General features: G+C 45.7%; 1 protein-coding gene across 1 annotated transcript in view; it reads right to left on the reverse strand.

Moving 5' to 3' along the window:
* Ptprn2 (protein tyrosine phosphatase receptor type N2) overlaps positions 1-24,352 on the reverse strand; it is a 761,869-nt gene that overhangs the window by 436,090 nt on the left and 301,427 nt on the right. Inside the window, 1 exon segment of the mRNA XM_038337154.2 lies at positions 8,855-9,017. Within this exon segment, the coding sequence (XP_038193082.1) occupies positions 8,855-9,017 (163 nt within the window).

The following is a 24,352-nucleotide window of genomic DNA, read 5'->3' on the forward strand; positions in this document are numbered from 1 at the left end:
TCTCAAGGCAGCCAGCCACCTAGTTTGGCAGAAGCCCAAGGTGGTTCAGGGAGAGCTGGCCAGGAGAGAAAAATGAAACACCTAGCTGGTAGGGCAGTGACTCCAGCCATGTGTAATTCTGGCCTAAGTGGGTAGCTGTAAAGCCACAGGCAAATGTCTTGTTCATGACTTTTTACTTCAAACGTTGGGCACCAATGTGTCATGAATAATTAAAATTAAGAGACAGATATTGGGATTAAACTTGAAGATTAGAAAATCAAAGTAGCTAGTCACTGGCTCTTGTCTCATTCACAAACCAAAAATGGGCATTCCTTGCTCCACAAATCCTCAGATTGAGATTGATCTGAGACCTATCTTCATCTGTTATTTTATTCCGCTCTGGTGCTGGGATTAAAGGTGTGCACCAACACTACCTGTTCTCTATGGCTAATTAGTTTGACTGCTTGATTAAAGGTGTGTGCCACCACTGCCTGGTTTGTATGGCTCTGAATAGTCTGGCTGTTTTGCACTGATCTTCAGGTAGCTTAATTTATTAAAACATACATAATATAGCTCTATAACTATCAGCAGTATATACAGCAGCAGCAGTGTCCTCGTGATCAGCACCATCTACAGCATCAGCAACATCTACAGGATCTACAGCAGCAGGGCATCTACAGCATCAGCAGCATCTACAGCATCAGCAACATCTACAGCATCTACAGCAGCAGCAGTATCTACACCATAAACAACATCTACAGCATCTACAGCAGCAGCGGCATCTACACCATAAACAACATCTATACTATTTGTAGCATGAATAAATAAAATCCCAGAGATAGATATTGGGATTAAACCTGAAAACCAGAAAAGCAAATCAGCCAAGCCACTACAGAAGTCCTACCTCTACCCAGGTTGGGAGACTACAGACTAAGCTTCTCTCTCCTCCCATTTTCTATTCCCTCTAGTTCTAGGATTGAAGGTGTAACTCCTAGTACTATGATTATAGATGTAGGGCCACCACCATCTGGATTTGTTTCTTCATTGATCTTGTGTAGCCCAGGTTGGCCTTGAACTCACAGAATCCCTCTGCCTCTGTCTTCCAAGTTCTGTGATAAAAGGTATGTGTCACTATTCACCATTACCTGACCTCTTGTGGCTTTAATTTTGCCTATGTTCTTCAGGCAAGATTTATTTATTAAAATACAAATAATATACAACTATAACCATCAGCAGTGTCTACAACAGCAGTACCCACCATCTACAGTATCCTACCTGTGAGCATCACTGCCTCTCTCAGCACATCCTCATCACCATCAGCATCCCTGCACTCAGCAGTAAACCTACCATTAGCAGCATTGCTATACCCACTACGTGTTGAACTTCTAATGACATTCTAGTGGAAAGAGTCATTCTAACATGGCCCTGTACTCAAACAGCTTGCAGATTAACAAAGAATCAAAAAGGGTCACAGAAATCAATCACTAATTAGACTTACACTATAGAGAGGTTGAGAAAAATAATACTCTTTGATGAAGTCATTGCATTTCATGGGACAAGTGAGAAAAACTTCATAGAGCTGAGGCTTGCCTCATTTGCCCATCTGCCCAGGTGATCAAGAAAGAAGCTCCCTTGCTATTAGATTTGCAGGCTACAGTGCCAGAGGCAAAGTCAGGCCTCCTTCGTAGATCAGAGTATCTCTCTTGCTCCTCTGCCCTGTGTCTGTCTGCACAGCTATTGTTCAGACTGACAAGAAGGTCTGGAGGTCCTAGAACTCCCACCGGACACTCTACTTAGACAAGACTCATCTACAAACTGGCCACCCAGCTCATCAGATATTCTCTTATGCCAAGGATCCAAATCAAAGCAGTAAATTCAAATCAGGACATTACTGAACACATCACATACATCTTCTCCAGTGTGCCCAAAGGCAGTGTTGACAGTCATGTTGATCAAGATGTTGCCACAGGCCTGACCAAACAGTGCAGGTGGGGGTGGGGTAGAAGGCTTCTTAATGAGATGGCCTCATAGCATGACACACTGGATTGCTAGTTACCAAGGGGAAGCAGGGAGGTACCAGCTAGCCAGGCACTGACTACTGATGCAAGGCCTTAGCCATGGGAATGATAGAGGAAGGTATTTTTGTTCTCTCTGTCAGTTTCTTAAAAGAGAGAGATCTTTGTCTCTCTCTTTTTCTTTCCATCTCTGTGCTCTGTCTCTGTGTTTCTCTCTCTACCTCTCTGTGTCTCAGTCTCTGAGTGTCTTTATGTATGTATCTCTCTGTCTCTTTCTCTGCCTTGCTCTCTCTGCCTTTGTGTTAGTTTTTCTGTGTCTCTATATTTTTATGTCTCTCTCTCTGTGTATCTGTCTTTCTAGTCTCTTTATCTATATCTCAACATCTTAGTGATGTCAGTTTCCAAGAGGGCTCAGGCTTTGTGTGGCCTACTATGTGCAGTTCTTCCTAGCTGCATGAAGTCACCAGGATGTGTTAGGCCTGTGTTGTATGAGCCCCCAATGAGACCACCAAGGAGCTTGTTTCTGATGCAAACACACAGGGGTCTCTGTTGACAAGCTTGAGCTTGGTCCACAACCCCAACATTCCAACACAGCAGATGGAGGGAAAGCAGCCACGAACTCAGGGGAGAGGGAGCTTTTAAAGGAAATAGAACACAAGCAGGGAGTTCCATGTCTTGGTGTTTCGGGATTGGGCCAGGGAATGGGGCAAGGTCAGGCTGTTGGTGCAGAACCACAAACTGCTGACAGAACATCTACAGGAACATCTGGACCCTGCAAAGTTATTGTACTGTCTTCTGATTGTCTAGGCTGTTTTTTTTTTTTGTTTCTACCATAACACAGTCTATGTTTTTTTTTTTTTTTTTTCTGGAACTGAGTTCAACCCCTGGTTACCAGATGTCTTAAGATGGAGGCCTTCTTTTCAAAATGGAGTCTATGAGGCTAAGTAGGTTTTCCTAGGTCCTCACAGATGCTTCATTGCTGCCCTCATAGAAGGGAAGAAGTATCCTTTGTATTTATACTTGTTGTGGAGATGACAGGCTCCTGTCACAGTTCACAAAATCCTGAGGATGTAGAGCCATTAGCTGGTAAACTGAGAGTCGCATGATCTCTGATATAGTCAGTGGTCCAGTGTAGGTGCTGCTGGGGGCCTGTGCAGATGACTCCCCATCAGCGAGTTTAGGAGCCTTCCAAAAGAAAACAGTGAATGGCACGGATGTGATCACTCTCGATGCCCTGCTCTCTGCCATCCCAGTGACTCTGCCATGTCTAACTCACACATGTCTTCTCTGCCTACAGCTCCTCTAGCCTCCTACCAGGCTAAGGACAGGGAAGCCTGGATTGGGGCCGAGTTCCCGCCTGACTCACTTGACAATCAGAGACAGTGAGAAAAGAATAAGCACAAAGTGCCTGACTTTGCGATACAACTGCCTGTCTTCCCTGGGCTTCGTTCTTTCACTCTTCCTAATCCTCTTCTGTCTTCAAATGAGAAGCAATTACCTCACCCCAAAGATAAGCAGATGAGACATTTTAGTGCGAGTTGGCAGAGCTGGGGCTAGCAGGGTCTTGCTGCATATAGACAAAGCATTCCTCTGCTAGCCTGGCATGACGTGGGGGATCTGGTGAATTTGAAAGTGGAGTTTGGTAACTTCGATTGAGGAATAAACATGCATCAAAGTCAGGCCTGACAACAGTTCCAGGACTCTGAATTCAGCTCTATTCGTAAGTAACTGTTTGAAAGTGACCCTCTAAGTCTGTGGCCATTCTGCTCTGAAAGTCCATGCCCACTCTCATCACTGGTTTGTCCTTGCTGGTATGCATTTACAGCTGGCCTCCTCTTCCAGCAGGTCAGCCATCCATGCCATCAATGGGAGGAATTCAGCTACCCACCCAGAGGTGAAAGCAGGGAGGTAAAGGCCTGGAAGTAATCTTGGGAAGAAAAGTATCACAAAGGGCTACATAGGTCCCCAGAGACACCCGATGGCTGTCACAGCACACCTCTGGCCCTCCTCACTACACCATGGGAGGCATGTGAGTAGGTTACTGGCCCGTGAGCATTTCCAGTTTCCTGTAATGGGATGCGTGTGCTGTCTCTCTGGTGTTTGTGGAGGGCAGGCAATTGGTAGCCAGCAGGAAGTAAGGGACTCAGAAACTGTTGGATCTGAACCCCTGACTGCATTAGGCACTGCTGTGTGAACTGAAGACAGTACCCAGCCCCATAACAGCTCCCGCGAGTTATAGGCAGCACCTTGGTCAGCGGACAGACCAAGTGTAAGGATAGCACCCAGACTGGAGACAGCCCCCCCCCCTTCCACGTATGAGGACATCAGCTAGCTTGGGGACAGCTTCCACAGAGTCTGGCTTCCTGCCAACAGTCAGGGAATGAGAGCAGGAGCGTTTTATAAAATAAAAATCAAATGAACATTAGACATGTGTGCAATGCAAACTGCCCTCCATCCTCAGCTCTATGCTGACAAAAAAGACAGAGGCTCTGCACCCACACACTTCTCCCTAGAAGGCGCCTCTTCACACATGGCTGGCTGCAAAACGGGCCTGTAGATGGTCATGTTATCTCTAGCTAGGTAACATTCTATAAAAATGAGTGAGGCACAAGTCTGTTCACACACACACACACACGGGGGGGGAGAGGAGAGGGAGGAGAAGGAGGCAGAAGGAGAGAGAGAGAGAGAGAGAGAGAGAGAGAGAGAGAGAGAGAGAGAGGGTCTTGATCCTTCTGATTCTCCTGTCTCCAATTCCCAAGTGCTGAGATCACAAGCACATGCCACTACGCTCAGCTCAGAATATGAGTCTTTGTGTACATACAGAGCAGAAACCCTCCCCAGAAGAAACCACCAGGCCAAGGCTGTAACAGTTGTTACTCTTGAGAGTATGAAATTGTCTCTTATTCCACATCCTTGCCAGAGCTGACTTCACAATTTTTATATTTTACAGCTATCCTTTAAATATTTTATATATCTATATAACACATTGCGATTATAACCATCCATCATTATCTCCCCATAAATGCCCATAGTGCCTCCACCTTGTCTCCCTCCTAGCCAGGCCAGTGGACAGGAAGTGGTAGCTCTTGAACACCTTAATGACTGACACTGAACAGTTTTTAAAAGATTTGTTGTTTTTACATGTATGCATGAGTGTCTGCTACATGTGTGTGCACCACACACATTCCTGCTGCCTGTGGAGGTCAAAAGAAAGTATTGGATCCCTTGGGACTGATTTGATGAATAGTTGTGAGTTACCATGTGGGTACTGGGAGCTGAATCTGGGATCCTCTGCAAGAGCAACCAGTGCTCTTAACCATGGATCCATTTTTCCAGCCCCAATACTGAATACATTTGAAGCCTGCATTGGCCCTTTGTATATTGTTTTTCCTAATAAAGTACTTGTTCAAAATTTTTACACATTTTGCATTGGGTTACTTTTCCTTTCATCTTTCCCAATGAACAACTGTCACAAGGGGCTCTCTGCCCATGCAGAAGTGTCCTCCCTTACCACTGCCCATGCAGAAGTGTCCTCCCTTACCACTGCACAGCCCCAGGCAGCTATCATCTGCTCCTGTTACCACTGCTTCGTCTCTTCATGCACACTGCATGCTGTTGCCTCCGTGTGTGATTCATTGTCAAGGGCCTGCTCCACACTCACCTGCTCACTTACTGACATCTTAGTTAGCTAGACTTCTGCTTCCTGACACTAAGTTTGCCACAGAAATTATTCCTGTGCAAATTTTGAATGGACATTTGCTTTCATTTAGCATGGGAGGAGATGGAGTGACTAGGACCCAGGGAAATGTATGTCCAACTTTGTAAGATACTTTGTAGTTCCAGGTCCTCCATACCACCAACACATGGGGTCAGACTTCTAAATATTTGCCAGTCTTCACAGATGTGGGAGCTCCGTCAGCCTCACACTGCCAGTCTGTGTTGTCCAGATCTTCCTTCCCGTCCACTCTGCTCTTTCTGACCTCTCCAAGCTGCCCTGGTCTGAATGTCTGTGTTGCACTCACAAAGACTGTGGAGTCCTCTGTATGAGGGTCCTGCTCATCCTCATCTGGTACAGCTAGCTCTTGACCAGTCTCTACATGTAACAGTTCCTCCTGGGAGCCCCCCAAGAAGTTCCTTTCTCTATTCTAGAGCTTTTACTGCTCCAATTTGTAATTTGTGGGTTGTTGGAAATGGTGGAGCAGCAGTTCATCTAACGACCCACGCTATGGGTGATGGTGGAGGTGCCTAGACCATAGAGAGACTCAAAGGTGACCTCCAGCTATTTTTCTGATCACCGTTGCTCAGGATACCCATGGTCCACCTTCCCATCCCGCTTCCTGTCCTTCGCATGGAACATTGGTTCAATCATCATACTTCTCCGTTTCAATTACAGTTTCCTTTGCTTGTTTCTTTTATCAAATGACTAAAAATTCTAAAGGGTGGGGTCAGTCTTTTATCTTTCTAGCTCAGAGCCCATCATAGCTCCTTTGTATTAAATATATTTTCAAAATGTTTCTAAAATAGATTAGTTAATGGTATCAGCAAGCAATGGATCTCAGTTTGACCCTCTTTGGTCACAAGCAAAGTGGGCTGTCATGGTGCTCTATGGGTAAAATTGGAGTATGATAGTACTCTGCCTTGCCCCTGAAAGGACTCTGGGTAGATGCTACTCTGATCAGTAAAGCAAGAATGTGGGCACCCCACTAACAATGCAGAAACAGTGATAGCATGGATTTAGTTATCAGCATGCTCACCACATGGCAGAGTGGCTCCTGGCCATAGTGGTTTGGAGAAGCAGGGAAATTCTGTTCCCTATGGCTTCTGTTATGAGGTAATCAGTTCAACAGACTCAAAGAGAATAAATTCAGAATTCTGTCTATGCTGGAGTCAGATTTTCCAGGATAAATATATAGGAGGAAAAAACCATGATTTGTGGACAATTCATTGGAATTCGGTTGCATGTTGAAGCACTACCAGTGGCTAGAGTTTAAATTGCTACTGGGATAGCCTGTCACCCAGGTGGGAGGGGTGGGAGAAGCCCCAAGTTCCTGGCTGGCTGTGGCACCCCATGGCAGCCTGGATAGCTGCCACACTTCTGTGCTTTGTGCAGACGCCGCTCATTAGAGAGATGACTCAGCTTTCTCCTCATTTAAACACTCACAGAAAATAATGAGTTCTGGGCTTTCGCACTTTTCTAATATGAAGAAACATCTATCTGAACACAGAGGGAAATGTGTAAGCCACAAATGCCCCCCAGTGCTCAGCTTCTGAATGACTCGTGGCTATCACTATGCAATGGCCTCCCTGTCATATGATTACAATGGTCATTCACACTGGGTTGTTTTTTTAATGGAAATAACAACTGTGGATAAAAAGACTGGGTTACAAGCATCAGCTGGCACTGCTGTGGTTACCTGTGGGGTGAGGTCATCTTGCTGGGTGGCGTTAGCAGCGATCCCAGCAACCAACACAATGTGAGGTGGGGCTGCTATCATGGACCCTGGCCACACAAAATGCCAGCTTCCCTTGCCGACCACTGGTTCTCAGCTGGGGACTGCTATCATGGAACCCTGGCCACACCGAATGCCAGCTCCCCTTGCTGACCACTGGTTCTCAGCCAGGGGTGGGGGGATGGCCAGTTGCAACTGCTTCTCCTCTGTATAAATCCAGAGAAAATCCAGAACCCATAGAAACGTCAGAAACATCTGACAGCTTGTAGACACCTACACAGAGTGAATGGCACCGACATCCTACGTGGAGGAGACTGAGAACCTTCAAGGAGTCAGCCCCCTGTGCTGGGCTTACAATACACCTATTGGGAAAGAGGAAACCCTAGGGCAGTTTACAGGAAACTTCCAGATGTCCCTTGGTATTTAGCAACACACGGCAGTCTTAGAAAGAAAACACAACCCAGATGAGGAAACATGATGGATGTTCCTTAGGAAGAAATGTTGATCCTTAGTTGAAGGCCCAACACACCAAGGAGTCCAACCTGTACACCATGCCCAAGCTCATCCTGAGATATGAGCTAGTCGCCAGGCTCCAAACTGCCTTCTCCTGGTACTCAGAACTCATTAATTTTTTTAAAGGAAAATTCAAAGTCTGACAAAGTCTCTTTGCAAGCTGCCCTGGAAACATCTTGGTCACAATCCTTCCACACCTCAAAAGCCCAGTGAAGTTCTAACTCCTTCTTTACACTGTACTTCCTCTCCAAGCCAGCTCTGGCACACTGACTGAATGAGATTTACCCCAGACCTAATGACAAATCTGGCCCTCAAAATCATGTCAATTGCCCTGTGCCCAAGCCTGCCATAGACAGAGGGACAGTTGTTCAGTGCCCACACCTGAAAGCCTTATTGTTTTGGGTGCCACATCATCTTGAAACTCTACCCTAGCAACCACAAACAGGCAGTCCTTCGGTTGTCCTGGGATAGCCACGTTGGTGAAATTACCAGAAATGAGAAGTCTTCAGGGATGTAGTAATTGCTAAGTTAAACCCAGGCCAGTGGGCACCAGACCTGATTCCAGCTGTGTTCAGATGCCGTTGTCTTCTTGCCATCTGGTCTATGCACCCACTCAACTCCTGGCCTCCTTCCTACAAGCTGGTATCAGAGCTCTGCTCTGAGTTCTAAACACTAGGTTTTCTGTAGTAGTGCTTTTAGCTAGCACAGCCCCAGGGTCCAGAACCTCCCTACACACAGCCTCGCCCTTCTCATAGTATCCAGAGTCAGTCATCCACAGGACAGCTGCTGGAAGCCTGGCAACTGTGACTGCTCACTCGGCTAACATGTTTGTACCTCACAGACAAACATATGGGCAGGTAAAGACAACCTGGTCACAGGAATATGCTGAAGTATCACCTTGGCTGGGTGTGTCTCATGTTCTGTCCGGGGGTGTGCATTCGCAGTTGGGGCCTGGGACAGAAGCCCCAAGTAGGGCAGATAGCGCCGAAGGGTCTTGGCCAGGGCCACTTCGCTCTCCAGGCTGAGCCACTTTTCGTTATCAGCATTCTGCTGTAAGGTCCTGAAAAGCAAAAAGAATGATGACTCAATTCATGTTTGTTCCATGCTGTGAGACAGGGACAGATGGGAACACGGTGTGTGCACAGTCTCAGCAGCCTGCATGGGTGAGCCCATGGTCAATGCCCCCTACTTCGCCACGGTCTAGTCCCTAAGGGAACCAGGCCTCACTGTTCCCACATTGGGTGGAATGCAACAGAGCTTTTGGGAGGGATCAAGGGGTGGCCTAATGGGGCTTGTGTATGACATTAACTAGTGTCCTTTGGTGCTGCTAACAGGAGACAAACTGAAATGGAGAAGATAAAAGCACCGGCTACTTGCTGTGCCTGTAGCAAGGACTCTGCAGCTGAGTCTGGAGGCTCAGATTTGTAACACTCAAGAATCTGAGGCACAGGGAGAAAAAGGGGGCCAACTCAAACAACTTAGGGAGGTCCTGTCAAATGTTTAAAAGAAGTTATTGAGAATCTCATGCATGCATATGTACTTTAATCAAACCCACACCCAGTTGTGGCCTGTATATCCCTCACCACTTTTCTCTCTCTTCTTCATTTGTTTCTCTTTAAAACTCACTGCACTGGTTAATTTTATGTCAACTTGACACAGACTAGAGTCATCTGAGAGGAGGGAACTCCACTTGAGGAAATGCCCCCATGAGATCAAGTTGTAGACAAGCCCGAAGGGCTTACTCTTGATTAGTGACTGGTGTGGAGGGCACAGCCCATTGTGTGGGGGCCCCGCGACTGGCTGGTAGCTCTGGGTTTTATGTGAAAACACAGATTAAGCAAGTCATGAGGAGTAAGCCAATAAGCAGCATTCTTCCATGGCCTCCGCATCAACTCCTGCGTGAGTTCCTGCCCTCATTGCTTTCAAGGATGCACTGTTACATGGAAGAGGGAAATAAACCTTTCCTCCCAAGCCGCTTTTGATTGTGTTGTTTCATTACAGCGATGAAACATCTTACTAAGAAGTTCATTAAGTCCACTTCATGCTGCCTGTGTGTGTATGGGTGCAGGTACTACTGTGATACAGTGTTCCTGCTGGAACGTGGGGTAGCCTCTCGGGGGCCACATCCCTGAGAAAGCTGACCCTCCACCCCCCAGCAACCATTAACTACAACTCTCCTTACAGTGAAATCCTTAAGGGATAGAGGTGTAGCTCGGTGACCGTGCCGGTGCCCAGCCTCAAGATCCTGGGTCCAGAACTGCACATGCACAAAAAGCTTTTGCAGTACTGAAAGAGGCAGCCAGAGAGCGAGCTGATGTGAGACAGAGCAGCACAGGCATGGGGGCACGGCAGGAGGGGTCTGTGGAAAAGACAAAGGGTTCAAACATGTGTTGCTATAGACTCTGAACAAAAGAGGAGAATGTGGCCTTGGTAATGTGGAACTGTCAGGCATAATTCCCCTAGCAAGGTCCAGCCGCACCCCATCTTTGTTTTAGCATGGGGGCCATGTCTGATTCTGACCCATGGGGTGACTGCTTTGTGTCATTCAACGCTAGAATTGTGAGTTGGGGTTGCAGTGCCCAGGCTCTCCGCTGTCAGCCGATAACCATTACCATGTGTGCCACAGGCATGTGCGGAATAAGCACTATAGCTGCAGAAAAGAGAGGGAACCAGGGGATACTTTGCAGGAGCAGTTGGATGTGACTGCAAAGTCAGCAAGAGCCATGACAGCCATAAGGGGGTTGTCAGGAGCCATGACTGCCACAAGGGAAGGGGTCAGAGGAGTGTTCAGGAGTCGTGGCAGCCATAAGGAGGGTCAGAGGAGCAGTCAGGAGCCATAGCAGCCACAAGAGAAGGGGTCAAAGAAGCAGTCAGGAGTTGTGGCAGTCATAAGGGGGTCATCAGAGGAGTGGTCAGGAGCCATGGCAGCCATAAGAGGGTGTTATGAGAGCTCCTTCTGCTCCTTCAGCCAATAGCCGCTGAGATACCATGGGAAGTGGCCACGGTTTTTTTTAAAGAGAGAGACCATGCCCCAATGGGCTGGTATCTCAGCGGCTATTGGCTGAAGGAGCAGAAGGAAGGGGGTAGTCAGGGGAGTGGTCAGGAGCCATGGCAGCCACAAGGGAAAGGGTCAGAGGAGCGGTCAGGAGCCACAGATTCTGAACAGGACCTGAGAAAGCCAGGGCAATGGGATACAGATTCCAGGACAAGACCCATGTGAAATGTCATGATTGAGGTGACAGGGAAATATGTCAAGATGTTATTAACCAGTTAGTCAAAGTTAACCATGGTTGACCCCCATGCTCCTCTCAAGTCCCTTCTGGAAGAACCCCACCTGCCTCTTAGCCTGGGCATGAGCAGCAGGCCAGCTGCCCTGAAAGTCCATCTCCTACATTAGTGCTCACTGCCTGTTCCACCAAGGCCTGAGGATGCCTTCTGAAAGAGAAACGAAATGCAAACAGGCTCATCTAGGAGCCAGGACTGAAACCATATACATAAACCACTCTGCTAATGAGAGTCAAAGACTTCTCCACCAGACTGAGTCTAATGGTTGGGAATGCTGACCAAAGAAAGGCTTTGAATTCTGATTACTTTCAGGCTTTCCAATTCATTAAGCCCCTTGTTTATATCTAGAGAGGAGATTGAAATTAGTCAGTTAGGTCAGATCTTCTGTGGGGCCTGCCTGCCACATCATACATTGCCTTCAGAAACCTCTGAGCCATATGTCACCACCATCAGAAGACTTTCCCTCAGAGCCCTGGTAGTCCCACATCCATACCTCTTAGCCCCCACAGGCTCTGCCTCCCCATCACAGCAGGGCTAGGATCTTCTCTTCCCTCTGCCCTGGGTAAGACTGTTCCCTGATGGAGGCTTCATCTTGTCTGAATCAGAAGCACAAGCTAACCCCAGTCCCCACAAGGCTGGCCCCTCCTGGCTCACTCAGCTTTATCCATCCCAGTTGGGCAAGGAGGTGGCATCAACGCAGGTAAATCCAAATGTTCAGAGCTGTAAGTCTCCACAGCTGCACTCCGTGAATTCATCACTAGTGTTCACTGAATAGTTCTATAATTATATGTTTTTGTTTCTTTTGTTGGTTCATTAGCCACAGTTTTAAGTGGTTGCTCTAAAGTGTGCAGCATTCACCTGTAAGAGCGCAGGTGCCTGTCAGTGACTTCCCACGGTTCAGGTGAAGCAAGGGAAAGAAGTACAGCAACCTATGAGCCTTCTATCTGTTGGCCTGTATGTGACAATCTATTTTGCCACAAATTACATTTACAGCCACAGACAAGCCCTCCTATTTAGTAACCCTTTATTAGATTCTACACACTAAATTTTTCCTCTTTGGGTGATACATACTTTTGCATCTCCACAAACATTTTTTTATTGCTGCTTTTATTGTTGTTATTGTTAAGATAGAACCAGGCTCGCTCTGCAGTTTAGGTTGGGGGCTTGAATTCATGATCTTTCTTCCTTGGTCTCTCCAGTGTTGAGATTATCAAGCCAAGTTGACATTACTGTCATGCCCATCTATCTGGCATCCCATGAGTTCTGGAAACAGTTCTACCCTTCAAGTCATACCTGTAAGATGAATATGGTGGCAACTATCTACAAGTTCTTCCTCTAGAAGCCTGGATCTCTGCTGTTTGGTCTCAAATTATGGTCCTTTTATGAGGATAATACCGTGCACACTGTAGAAAGGTTGATGTGTCTCATGATGAGATGTCCCTAACCCCAAAAGACATGATGGGCCCTTTCAGAGCTCACAGTGAGTGCACACATCTCCAAGGTCTTCCCTAAAGAGCTCTTGTTGTCTTGCCAACCTGTACTATTGAATGTCTCACTTTCCTCACCTCTGGCAGGTCCCTGGATCCCACTGTGTTCACCCAATCTGATACCAAACATGATGGATGACCTAAGGACATCAGAGAGTTCTTATTTGTTATCTGACTCACTGGATATCACCCTTGTTTCTGATACTGGGAGACTAAAGGGCCTGGAGTCCTTCGGTTTGTTTGATTCAGGTAGATTAAGGTGTCCTTGTTGCTCTGTCTTGACAAGAAGCAGGAGCAAAGCTTAGGTCTTCACAGACTCAGACAGTGCCTGTAGCGTGGCGGTCAGGCGGCAATGGGAAATAACCAAAACTAGCCTTGTCCAAAATAATCAGCTTAATAAAGGAAGGGAGTGGGGCAAACTTACAGAGCCAGGGTTCCAGCGAAGAGCAGGGAACCAAGAGGGTAGAGCTTACCCAAACCCGGTTTTTTTAAAGGTATTTTTTGCCCTGGAGCGGCCACGCCCCTCAGACAAGGGATTGGTCAGCCTCCCCAACAAGTGCCCACCACAGCAGGGCAGGTGAATGGAAAGGCCTCCACATAGTGTAGATACCAGTGCTTTATAAAGAATAAATGTACCACCAGCACCAGATGCAGCCTAGAGAGGGCAAATATCTTAGAATACCATCTCAGTGTTCATGAATATAGTCAACTCATCCACAAACAAACCCAGCACAGACAATGAAGAAGGGGCTGCATGCACAGGGCATAAAGAGAATCTGGGTGATGAAAACATTCTGTTTATTGATCTGTGTTCCTGGAACTCACATGATGTCAATCAAACTTGTCAGATTACACGTCTGAGAACTCCCACTAAACAGAATGTGAACTTGACCTGAATGAAATAATCCAAGGCCCCAAAGAGTGTTGTCGACCAGCTGTGTCTCTTACAAAGTGGCCACCTCAGGCAAGTCACTGCATCTTCTCTCCAGACGGCAAGTTAGATGCTGCTCCAGCTGCCGTGGATCTGCCTGACTGCACAATGTTTTGCTGGGATTGTTATCAAGAGCCCTTCCTGGCTTGGGTGTCATTGATTGAGCATTCCAAGCATGACATCCTCCATCCCTGTATAATCCATGGGGCCTGAGACCATCAGAATATCATTCAGTAATATATGGACCAGGCCCCCAGGAGATAGATCCTTGGATCTTAATGACCATCCACACTTACAATCTCTGGGGACTCAAGATGGTGAGCCTCTTGAGGTCAGGGCCATGCAAGTTCTTTAGTCACTTTTGATTTGTATCTGCTGACACTGGGTTTCCTTAGAACTAGAGGAAATTTCTGGTCTTTTTCACCACAGGTTAGCCTGTACCGCCTTCTATCTTAATAGCAAGAATTACGCTATCCAGAACAGAAAGCAACACTCACAGTGACAAGTGACCTAGCTATAGGATCATGCTGATTCTCCCACCCTCCATGTGTGTGAGAGGCGCAAGCAGGAGGTGCTACAGACTGGTCCATGTGCAAGAGAGCCCCCAGAACATTTTCTGAGCAGCGGATCCTTGGCTTAATGCCAGGTTTCCTTCAAGGTACTTTCTTGACTGGTATTTCATATCAGACACACAAAGCATCTAACTAGGATGCACATCCTTGTTGTGGAATATTAGTTTAAGATATGTTACATTCATTTATGCTGTGGAATATTTGTTTAATTGTGCAAAGATGTGTTACATTCTTCTATATTGCATTGTTTAACTCTGTAAAGCTGTGTCACTTTGACTGCTTAAAATATCTAATTGGAGCCTGCCTGCAGCAAGGTAGGCCCTTTGTCAGCGAGCTGCCTGGCCAGCAAGGCAGCTTCTGATTGTCTACCAGAAGATCCATCATTCATTGGGAACCTTCACCTGGTGATGGATGGAGATAGAGACAGAGCCCCACATTGGAGCACCGGACTGAGCTCCCCAGGTCCAAATGAGGAACAAAAGGAGGGAGACCATGAGCAAGGAAGTCAGGACCGTGAGGGGTGCTCCTACCCACAGAGATGGTGGGGCTGATCTAATCGGTGCTCACCAAAGCCAGCTGGACTGGGACTGAAAAAGCACGGGATAAAACCGGACTCCCTGAACATGGTGGACAATGAGGGCTGCTGAGAAGCTAAGGACAATGGCACTGGATTTTGATCCTACTACGCATACTGGCTTTGGGGGGAGGGGGCGGGATAGCCTGTTTGGATGCTCACCTTCCTAGACCTGGATGGGGGGGGAGGACCTTGGACTTCCCACAGGGCAAAGAACCCTTACTGCTCTTCGGACAGGAGAGGGAAGGGGAATGGAGGGGGGAGGTAAATGGGAGGCGGGGAGGAGGCAGAAATTTTTAATAATAAAAAAATTTTAAAAAATTGAAGATTCCACATGGGATAAACCCAAGATTGCTTAGTCCTAGGCACTGAAGGAGAAAAAAAAATCCAATAATTGCATAACTTGTGACAATATATTTTCCTTAGATAATATTTCACTAGAATATTTCAAAATGAATTTCTTAGATTTTAAAAAAATATATAAATTTCAATGATATTCTTTGATTTTGAGCATTATTTTGCTCAGCAAAAGAACTTTTATGCAGAAGGGGGCTGCTTTCCAAAAGCTCTTTCAATCACATTGTGATAAACATTCCATCACTCAGCTCTAAGGAAATGGGATTTAAAGAATTACATTGGCTTATACTGACACCGGCCACAGAAGCACATTACAGAGCTAGCCAAGGTGCTTACTGTAGGACTGTTGGTGTGAGTGTTGCCCATTTTAACATTAGGATAGCACTTTTGTGATCTTATAGCAGGTAACTGTAAAGCATCCTGCTTTCAAAGCCCCTGACACTTGACATTTGTCTTAGAAGTGATCACATCACTCCCCTCTGCTTTATTAAGAGAATCCAGTCTTCACATTTCTGCATAGAAATCATACAGGACCTTCTGGCAGGTGTTTACTTGCCCATGTTCCCTTTGATATCTTTTATATGGTTTTATTTCATTTCCTCCTTGCTACCCACATCACTCTGAATTTGTTGTCTATTTACTGAAAAGATATTGTATTTTGAAATACCTTTCCCCACACACCTCAAATGATTTCAAAAAGCCAGAAAATGCTCACCTATGGCTGTTGCTGGTTGTTCAGATTTTACCTCAGCCAAAGATTCTTCCTCTTCCCAGCAGAGGATGATAGATAATTCAGTCTTCCAGAAAAGTAGCAGATCAATTTGAACTCTTCCTTCCTTTTCTCATATCTATTACAAACTGAATTCAAGGGTGTTTTCTTCCCCTACTGACTTATTTCAGTGTTTTTACATAATTATATACAGAAACAACACAATTGAATGAACAATTTCAACTTAATAAAGAAAAAAGTATGTACAAAAAAATATCTGATTGGTCTAATAAAGATCTGAATGGCCAATATCCATCAGAAGAAAGAAATAGGCAGGGTTGGTGTGGAGAGAATAAATAGGAGGAGAAATCTTGGGAAGGGATTGAAGAGAGAGAAAAGGAGAAGAGGATGCCAGGGGTCAGCCACCCAACCACCCAGCCACCCAAAGAGTAAGAAGGAAAGAAAGATATCTAAAATAAAGAAAGGTAAAAGGCCTAGAGGCAAAACATAGTTAAAGGGAAATGGGATAATTTAAGTTAGAAAAGTTGGTTAGAAACAAACCCAGCTAAGGCCAGGCATTCATAAATAATAAGTCTCCGTGTATTTATTTGGGAGCTGGGTAGTGGGCCCCCAAAGAATAACAAAGCCAAACTACACATTCCTTATCTGAAATGCTGTAAGGTTTGGAGACGTTTGGATTTGGGTTATATTTGCATAGACAGAGTGAGATATTTGGGGATCTGGTACAAGCTTAAGCATGAAATCAGTTGAATTTGACATAAGATAGAGGCTAAAGTTAACTTTATAGAGAATATTTGGTGACATCTGCCTCTTGCAGGTGATAGCCTTGGAGGCCTTTTAATGACTCCCTTGTCTCGAATGGTCTTTTAAGATCATTTAGTGACCCCTGTGCCAAGGAAGGGGTAGAATTTCGTATTTGCAGGATGTCAATGCTAAAAACAGTTTCGGGTAGGAGCAAGAGGGGTCAAGAATACCACAAGAAAACCCACAGAATCATCTCACCTGTGTTCATAGGGGCTCACACAGTCTGAACTGACAACTAGAGAGCCTGCATGGACTGACCTAGGCCCTCTGCATATATGTTACAGCTGTGTAGCTTGGAATTCTTATGGGACTCCTAACAGTGGGAGCAGGGGCTAACTCTAACTCTTTTGTTGACTTTTGGGACCCTATTCCTCATACTGGCTTGCCTCATCTAGTCTTAATAAAACTGGAGGTGCTTAGTCTTACTGCAACTTCGTATGCCATGTTCTGTTGATACCCACGGGAGGCCTGCCCTCTTCTGAATAGAAACGGAGGAGGAGTTGTTGTAGAATATTACTCTCATTCTATAAAGATGTGTTATATTTGTTTATGTTGCAAAATATTACTTTAGCTATGTAAAGGTTGTTACATTTGTTTATGCTGTATTTGTTTAACTAGGCAGAAAATTGTGAAATTTGTTTATGCTGCATTTGCTTGTCTTGCCTGCCTGAGGTACCTGATTGGTCTAATAAAAAGCTGAATGCCCAACAGCTATACAGTAGAGAAATAGGTGAGGCTGGCAGACAGAGAGAATAAATAAGAGGAGGAATCTAGGCTTGAGAGAGAATATGGGAGAAAATGAGAAAGATGCCTTGGGCCAGCCATCCAGACACTGAGTAGGACATACAGAACTTTAAAAAGGTAAAAAGTCCTGGGGCAAAATGTAGATGAAGAGAAACAGGTTTAATTTAAGCTATAAGAGCTAGTGGGACAAGCATAAGGCAGAGCATTCATAACAAATAGTAAGTGTCAGTGTCATGATTTGGGGGCTTGTGGTCAAAGAAAGCCTGATAAAAGGAGTGAATTAGGGTGAGAGGTGAGGTGGGGAGAGACTGGGAGAAGAGGAGGGAGGGGAAACTGCAGTCAGGACATTATGCATATATATATGTATATTATGTAATACACATATTATGTATGTGTATTATGTGTGTATATACTAATATTATGTATATATATATGTTATATATATATGTTATATATATGTGTGTGTGTGTGTGTGCTTGATTTTGGATTTCTAGATTAAAAGTGCCATGGTGTGTCTGTGTGTCTGTCTTTGTGTGTGTGTGTGTGTGTGTGTGTGTGTGTGTGTATGCTTTCTTTCACAGAACTTCAACACTACATTTTGAACAAAATTAGATGCAGAAAATTACTCTTACCACCGTCTAGACAGGCATTGCTGAGATGGTGCCATAAGCCAGCGGAAGATACAGAACCACCTGAATATTGCCAGTACCACATCTGCACTGGGCTGAGGAAGCCGTATTTTATCCCAATGTGACCACTCCATTCCATACTTGGATTGCTACTATAACCTAGACACACTTTCAGAAATGCACTGGGCTTTAAGTGGATATAACATATAGATTCCTTGTATAAAAGTTAACTGAGAATCAGATACCAGCTGGTATCTCCACGTGAGAAGACAGGTTTTCCAAGGATGTGCTAATGAGGTGTCTAAAAAAGGAGGATTGCAGGTTCAAAGCCAGCCTAGGCTACAAAGCAAGGTGAGTGGGGAAATGAGGAGGAGGGAGGAAAAAGGAAGAGAGCTACTTCTGTTATGGGTAGGTGATACCTGCATATGTTTAAAATTTCATCAAGAAAATGAAAATCAAAACAAAACCACAATGAGAATCATCTCACCTACTAGAATGCTACCATCAAAATTCAGGGACAAATGATGTTGAAGATGTGGGAAGGGAGTTCTCACACTGCTGGTGAGATGGAAAATTGTGTAATTGTCATGGAGAACAGTGTGGAAGGTCCCAGGAAGTCTGAAAGTAGGACTGCCGTGGGATCTGGTCATCTGCTTCCAGGTATTCATCCAAAGGACATGGAACCAGCATGTCACAGAGGTGCTAGTGTTGATGGTGACTGCAGCATTCATCACAATAGGGGGTGAGAGCAGGCACTGACTGTGGATAGATCAATAAAGTGTACAACATACACCATAGACTATCATTAGGCCATGAAGAATGAAATCCCATCCTTTGAAGCAGAGTGGGTAAAACCAGCTGGGGAACATGCTAAATGACATCAACCAAACACTTAAAAAATTTAAATAAGACATGTCATCTCTGATGGAGGATTCTCATTAGCTAATAAACAAACTGCCTTGGCCAGCCCTTAGGTGGGTGGAGTAGACAGAACAGGAAGAAGGAAGTGAGGTAGATGGCTCAGTCAGATGCCACGCCTCTTCTCTCTGGGGCAGACTGCAGTGCCTCTCCTCAGGGAGAGAGACACGATAGAGCCAGCCACCAGGTCAGACATGCTGAATCTTTCCCAGTAAGACACCACTCGTGGTGTTACACAGATTGTTAGATATGGGTTAGTCAAGATGTGTAGTGTGAAGCAGCGGGACTGCATCCCGCCACCCAGCCACCGGCTAGCTTTACACCCGAAATAATTACACGGAAACTGTATTCTTTTAAAACACTGCCTGGCCCATAGTTTCAGCCTCTTATTGGTTAGTTCTCGCATCTTCCTTTAACCCATATTTAGTAATCTGGGTAGCACCACGAGGTGTGGCTTACCAGGAGAGATCTTAACCTGCGTCCATCTCGGAGAGGAGCAGCATGGAGACTCACTATGGCGACTGCCTGAAGCGTCTCCCCCACTCTACTTTCTTGTTCCCACAATTCTGTTCTGTCTACTCCACCTACCTAATTTTCTGTCTCTTAAAGGGCCAAGGCAGTTTTCTTTATTAATTAACCAATGAAAGAAACATAGACAGATAACTCTCCTCCATCAAAGATGTGAGTAAGACTCTGAAACTAATGGGTCAGGCAGTGTTTAAAAGAATACAGTTTCCGTGTAATTATTTTGGGTAAAGCTAGCCGGGTGGCGGGCCACAGCCCGCCACACCTTCTACACATCTCTCACATGGCCAACCTTAATGGAGGACAGTAGTGGCAGGGAATGGTGAGGGAGGGAACACTCAGAATGGATCCCAGGCACCAGAGCAGATAGGAACAGATCTTGGTGAACCACCATACAGGGCTGGTCACCGTTTACAGCAACACACCCTGTCCTTTGAGAGGCCTTGATAGAGAAATTTGGGCTCTAAACACAAGAGAGAGATGAAGGAAAGAAAGGCCACAGCCCTGACTTAATCCATGAATATCCTATGTGTACAAATGGCAGCCAGATTCAATTCATGTGTGCTTGTCAAAAGAAGTTTCCTAAAGCTGAGATTCATCAAAAATTCCCCATCTCTGTTTATCTTGGGTGATAAACTCATTCTGTCACCAGGTATGGTGGCAAATATCTGTAATTCTAGCACTTGAGAAGCCAGGACATGAGGAAATACCGCGAACTCTATGCCAGTTTGAACTACGGTGTTAGACCTGTCTAAAAACAAAAATAAAACCAGCCCCCACTTGTTGCCAATATCTGGTCCAGCCACGGCAAACACATAATTTATTGGGTAGTTGAGAGTTCTCTGCATCGCAAATCACAGATAATTTTCCTGACTACTTTTTTTTTTTTCTTTTTTTTGGTTTTTCGAGACAGGGTTTCTCTGTGGCTTTGGAGCCTGTCCTGGAACTAGCTCTTGTAGACCAGGCTGGTCTCGAACTCACAGAGATCCGCCTGCCTCTACCTCCCGAGTGCTGGGATTAAAGGCGTGCGCCACCACCGCCCGGCCCTGACTACTTCTTAATGGATGGAATTTCATATTTCTATGTTATCAGATTGTAATTTAGCTGCTCCATTTACTCCTCTGGTGTTTTGTTTATTTTTCTCACCAACTGATATCAGTGCAGAGACAGATCAAGAAGGTGCCTTTAAATGGCCTTAATTGTCTGTCCTGTGTCTCTTCTGTGCATTAGACGCAGCTTGTGACTGTGCAATAAGTCATAAAGATCGAGTGGCCACTGTCACCCTGTACCATGCTGTAGCAGTCAACATACAGACTTGTACCGTGTCATTTGGCTTCAATGTAGTCAGCAGCTTAAGGAATATTCTCTGCTTCTACTAAGGTACAACATATCTCACGCTAGGCCTCTGCCCTTTCTGCTTTCAGCCTCCACACACGCCGCCTCAAGTGGCCATGCAATCTGGGCACAGAAAACAAGCCAAAGTAGAGCCCAGAGGCTCAGTGACAGTCATTTCATGTCGTTTGGTTTTCACACACAGGCTCTGGGCCAGCCAACGTTGGAGGTGGTACTCACATACATGGACTACCTAGTCCTGGTTCCCATCTCAGGAACTGCAGCAGACTCCAGCTCTTAGCCTTATTGATCCTGTGTGTGCCGGGATCCACTCTTCTCAGCGATATCTGACATGTCTTGTAAGGATCCCCACATGGCTCTTTTTAATTCAGTGTATCACTTGGCCTCCTCTGCCTGAGGCAAGGCATTCATGTGTATGGAGGACAAATGACAAGCCACCAGCTGGGAGTGCTGCTCCCTCAGCTTTGGATCAAGCGCCAACTCCCCCACTCCAAAGAAAGACCAAACGCTCTCCTCTCTTGTCTTCCCCACCCCCTCTCCCTCTCCTCTGGAAATGGAATCCAGGGCTTGCATATATTGGTTAGCATTTTATCAATAAGCTACCCTGTACCTCTTCCCCCGCCCCACACACATTTCTTAAAAATTGAGACAGGGTGTCATTCTGTAGCTCAGGCAGCCTTGAGCTGGCCGGCTTTCCACCTCGGCCTCCAGACACCTGGATGAGAGGCATACCCCACAATGTCCAGCCTCATCTTTACTCTGAACAAATTACAGGTTTGAGGCAAGCTGCTCTGTCTCTCTGGAGATGGAAGCCATGTGCGAAAGAACTCCCAAAGCCATTTCACTGCCAGCTGTGTGTCTGCAGAGCTCTGAGCCACATGAGAAAAGGAAAGCTAGGCAGGACTGGGTCAGTGCTGTCACCAGTTTGCAATTTAGGCACATTGCAGGTCCCTCGCCCTTCCCTTCTCTCATTCATTCCATGACTTTTGTGACTGGTGCAGGTGGGAATGGGAAGAAGGGGGAGTTTGGGACAGAAAAGGAAGAAGCAAAAGCAAAATTGGTCCCTACTCTCTAGGAGTTGGGGACACATGGGCTCCTTTAATTAATAATGGGATAAGTCTGCTGCTTGGAAAACTAGGTTGATGGCTATCGGTGAACTTAAAATCAGACACAGTTATTAAAAATGCTGAAGAAAACAAACACATTGCACAGAGGAAAGAGGTGTGAGGGCCTCTAGTGTGAAGACCCTGCTGGGCTCCTTCGTGCTTCTCAGAAGCTGTTTGGTGTTGGTTATAGAACCTATACTTCAAACGAGTGTCCAAGGGTCATATTCTGAAGGAGGCCACAGATTCCTCAAGCAGCAAGAGCAAAGAGAGAGCAGCAGCAGCATCCTGAGGCACGAGGTGAGAACTAAGGCAAACGCAAGGGATGCAGCTGAGCCAACCGTCTCGGGACAGTCACAGCTGCCAGGATTTGGACAGAGATGCAGCATGACAGTCCAGCACCAGAGTGCAGTGCTCATAAAGCCCAGTGCCGGCAATGTGGCAAGGGAGCATGACAGACGATATCTCACTGGGGAAATATGAGCAAGGACATCCTAAACCCATGTGATGCCCCTGGCATTTATATGTGTAATTAGAAACACAGCATATTACTTGTAAAACTATGGACTATATTGAAGAAGTGGCTTGAATAGAAATGCCCCCATAAACTCATGGATTTGAACATTTGGCTCACAGGAACTGTATTATTAGGAGGTACAGCCTTGCTGGAGGAAGTGTGTCATTGTGGAGAAGGGCTTTTAGGACTTATGTGCTCAATCTAGGCCTGGTGTCACAGTCTCCTGCTGCTGCCTACGGATCTATATGTAGAACTTTCAGCTCTTTCTCCAATATCATGTCTGCCTGTATATACCTGTAGTGTCTCCATGGTGTCCCACAGACCCATAGCATTCTCTAACGGGAATGCACTGGACTGATAAAGACGTGAGAGGAGTTCTTGGGACCGAGAAGGTATAGGGAAGGGCTGTGACCTTGTGATAAACACAGTGGAGTTTGGCCCTAGATATGGAGCTCAGAAAAGAGTCTGGCCTCCCTCTGCTGCTTCTACAATGAACAACATCCCAGGGGTCAGACCAAAGCAAAGACAGGGCCAAGGGACCAGGAGGACATTGGAGCTAGGAAGCCAATTCTCCTTGGCAGGACAGGGCTCAAAGGATGGATGAGAGTCTGGAGAAAACCTAGCCAGTTTCTCTCAGATACTCTGGTCCTTAGAGATAGATGACTGGCCTCATTCCCTTCAGCTCATAAGGATCAGATTAACTCAAGAGAGCAGTGAGTTCAGGTTCTACCCAGTCACTCTTCTGCTGAGCACTGGGATATTCTGGACAATCACCATGGTCACAGGTATAACCTAAAATGTAGCAGGGAGAGTCTAAAACTCTTCAGACTCAGGACACACCTCACAGGGTTTTACTTTCTCTCACGTTCTCCAGAATAGTCTTCTGTACACTATCAGAAATATTGGTATTTTCTTCCTGATGAAGTAAGCACTAAGGACAGGTATCCAGGCACCTAGCATGTCAACACATATTTGTAATTTATTATACATATATATGTACACACATTAATATAACTATCTGCACAATAAACTGTTTTATATAATTTATGCTCATTTCCATAATATATGACAACTTCTTAAATATGAAACTTGGTGAAAAACATATGCACATATATGCATATATCATACAGACATACATACATATCAGTCTCTTTATAAAGGATGTTCCCAAGAATATTAGCTCACTCTGTGTGAAACCTAGAGACTCCACATAGACTTACTACACTACCCAACTGCCCACTTTTTGCCTGTTCTTACTCCCTTACTCCTACTGGACTTGAAATGGCCTTCAAGATGATGTGGGATCCTGATCCATTAAATGCATAGAGGTCGTAAAGGCAGATAGTCACATTTTGTGTTACAAGGATTTATTCTACATGGAACTGTAGTTTAAGAGGATTCTGTTGCTTGGGAAATAATGGGCCTTGCAAACTAAGCCTTTGGGAAAGGTCCTTTGTTGTGGTGGTGGAGGGGGGGTTGTTTGTTTTTTATTTTTTTTATTTATTAAAAATTTCCACCTCCTCCCCTCCTCCCATTTCTCTCTCACGCCCCCACTCCCTCTACAGTCCTAAGAGAAGTCAGGGTACCCTGCCCTGTGGGAAGTCCAAGGCCCTCGCCCCTCTATCCAGGTCTAGGAAGGTGAACATTCAAACAGACTAGGCTCCCAAAAAGCCAGTACATGCAGTAGAATCAAATCCCAGTTTGTTTTGGTTTTTATCTCAAAATATTGCATACTGGTCTAGGCTTGTTCTTGCAGTGGCTTCTCTTTGAGCAATGTTTCAAACCCCTGTTTCCCATTTCATGACCTATAGGAAGTGGGACTGCCAGCACACCGCACTACAGCTGGAAGTGAAGGGAAATGAGATG

This window comes from Arvicola amphibius, chromosome 7, assembly GCF_903992535.2.
Source record: "Arvicola amphibius chromosome 7, mArvAmp1.2, whole genome shotgun sequence".
Lineage (NCBI taxonomy): Eukaryota > Metazoa > Chordata > Mammalia > Rodentia > Cricetidae > Arvicola > Arvicola amphibius.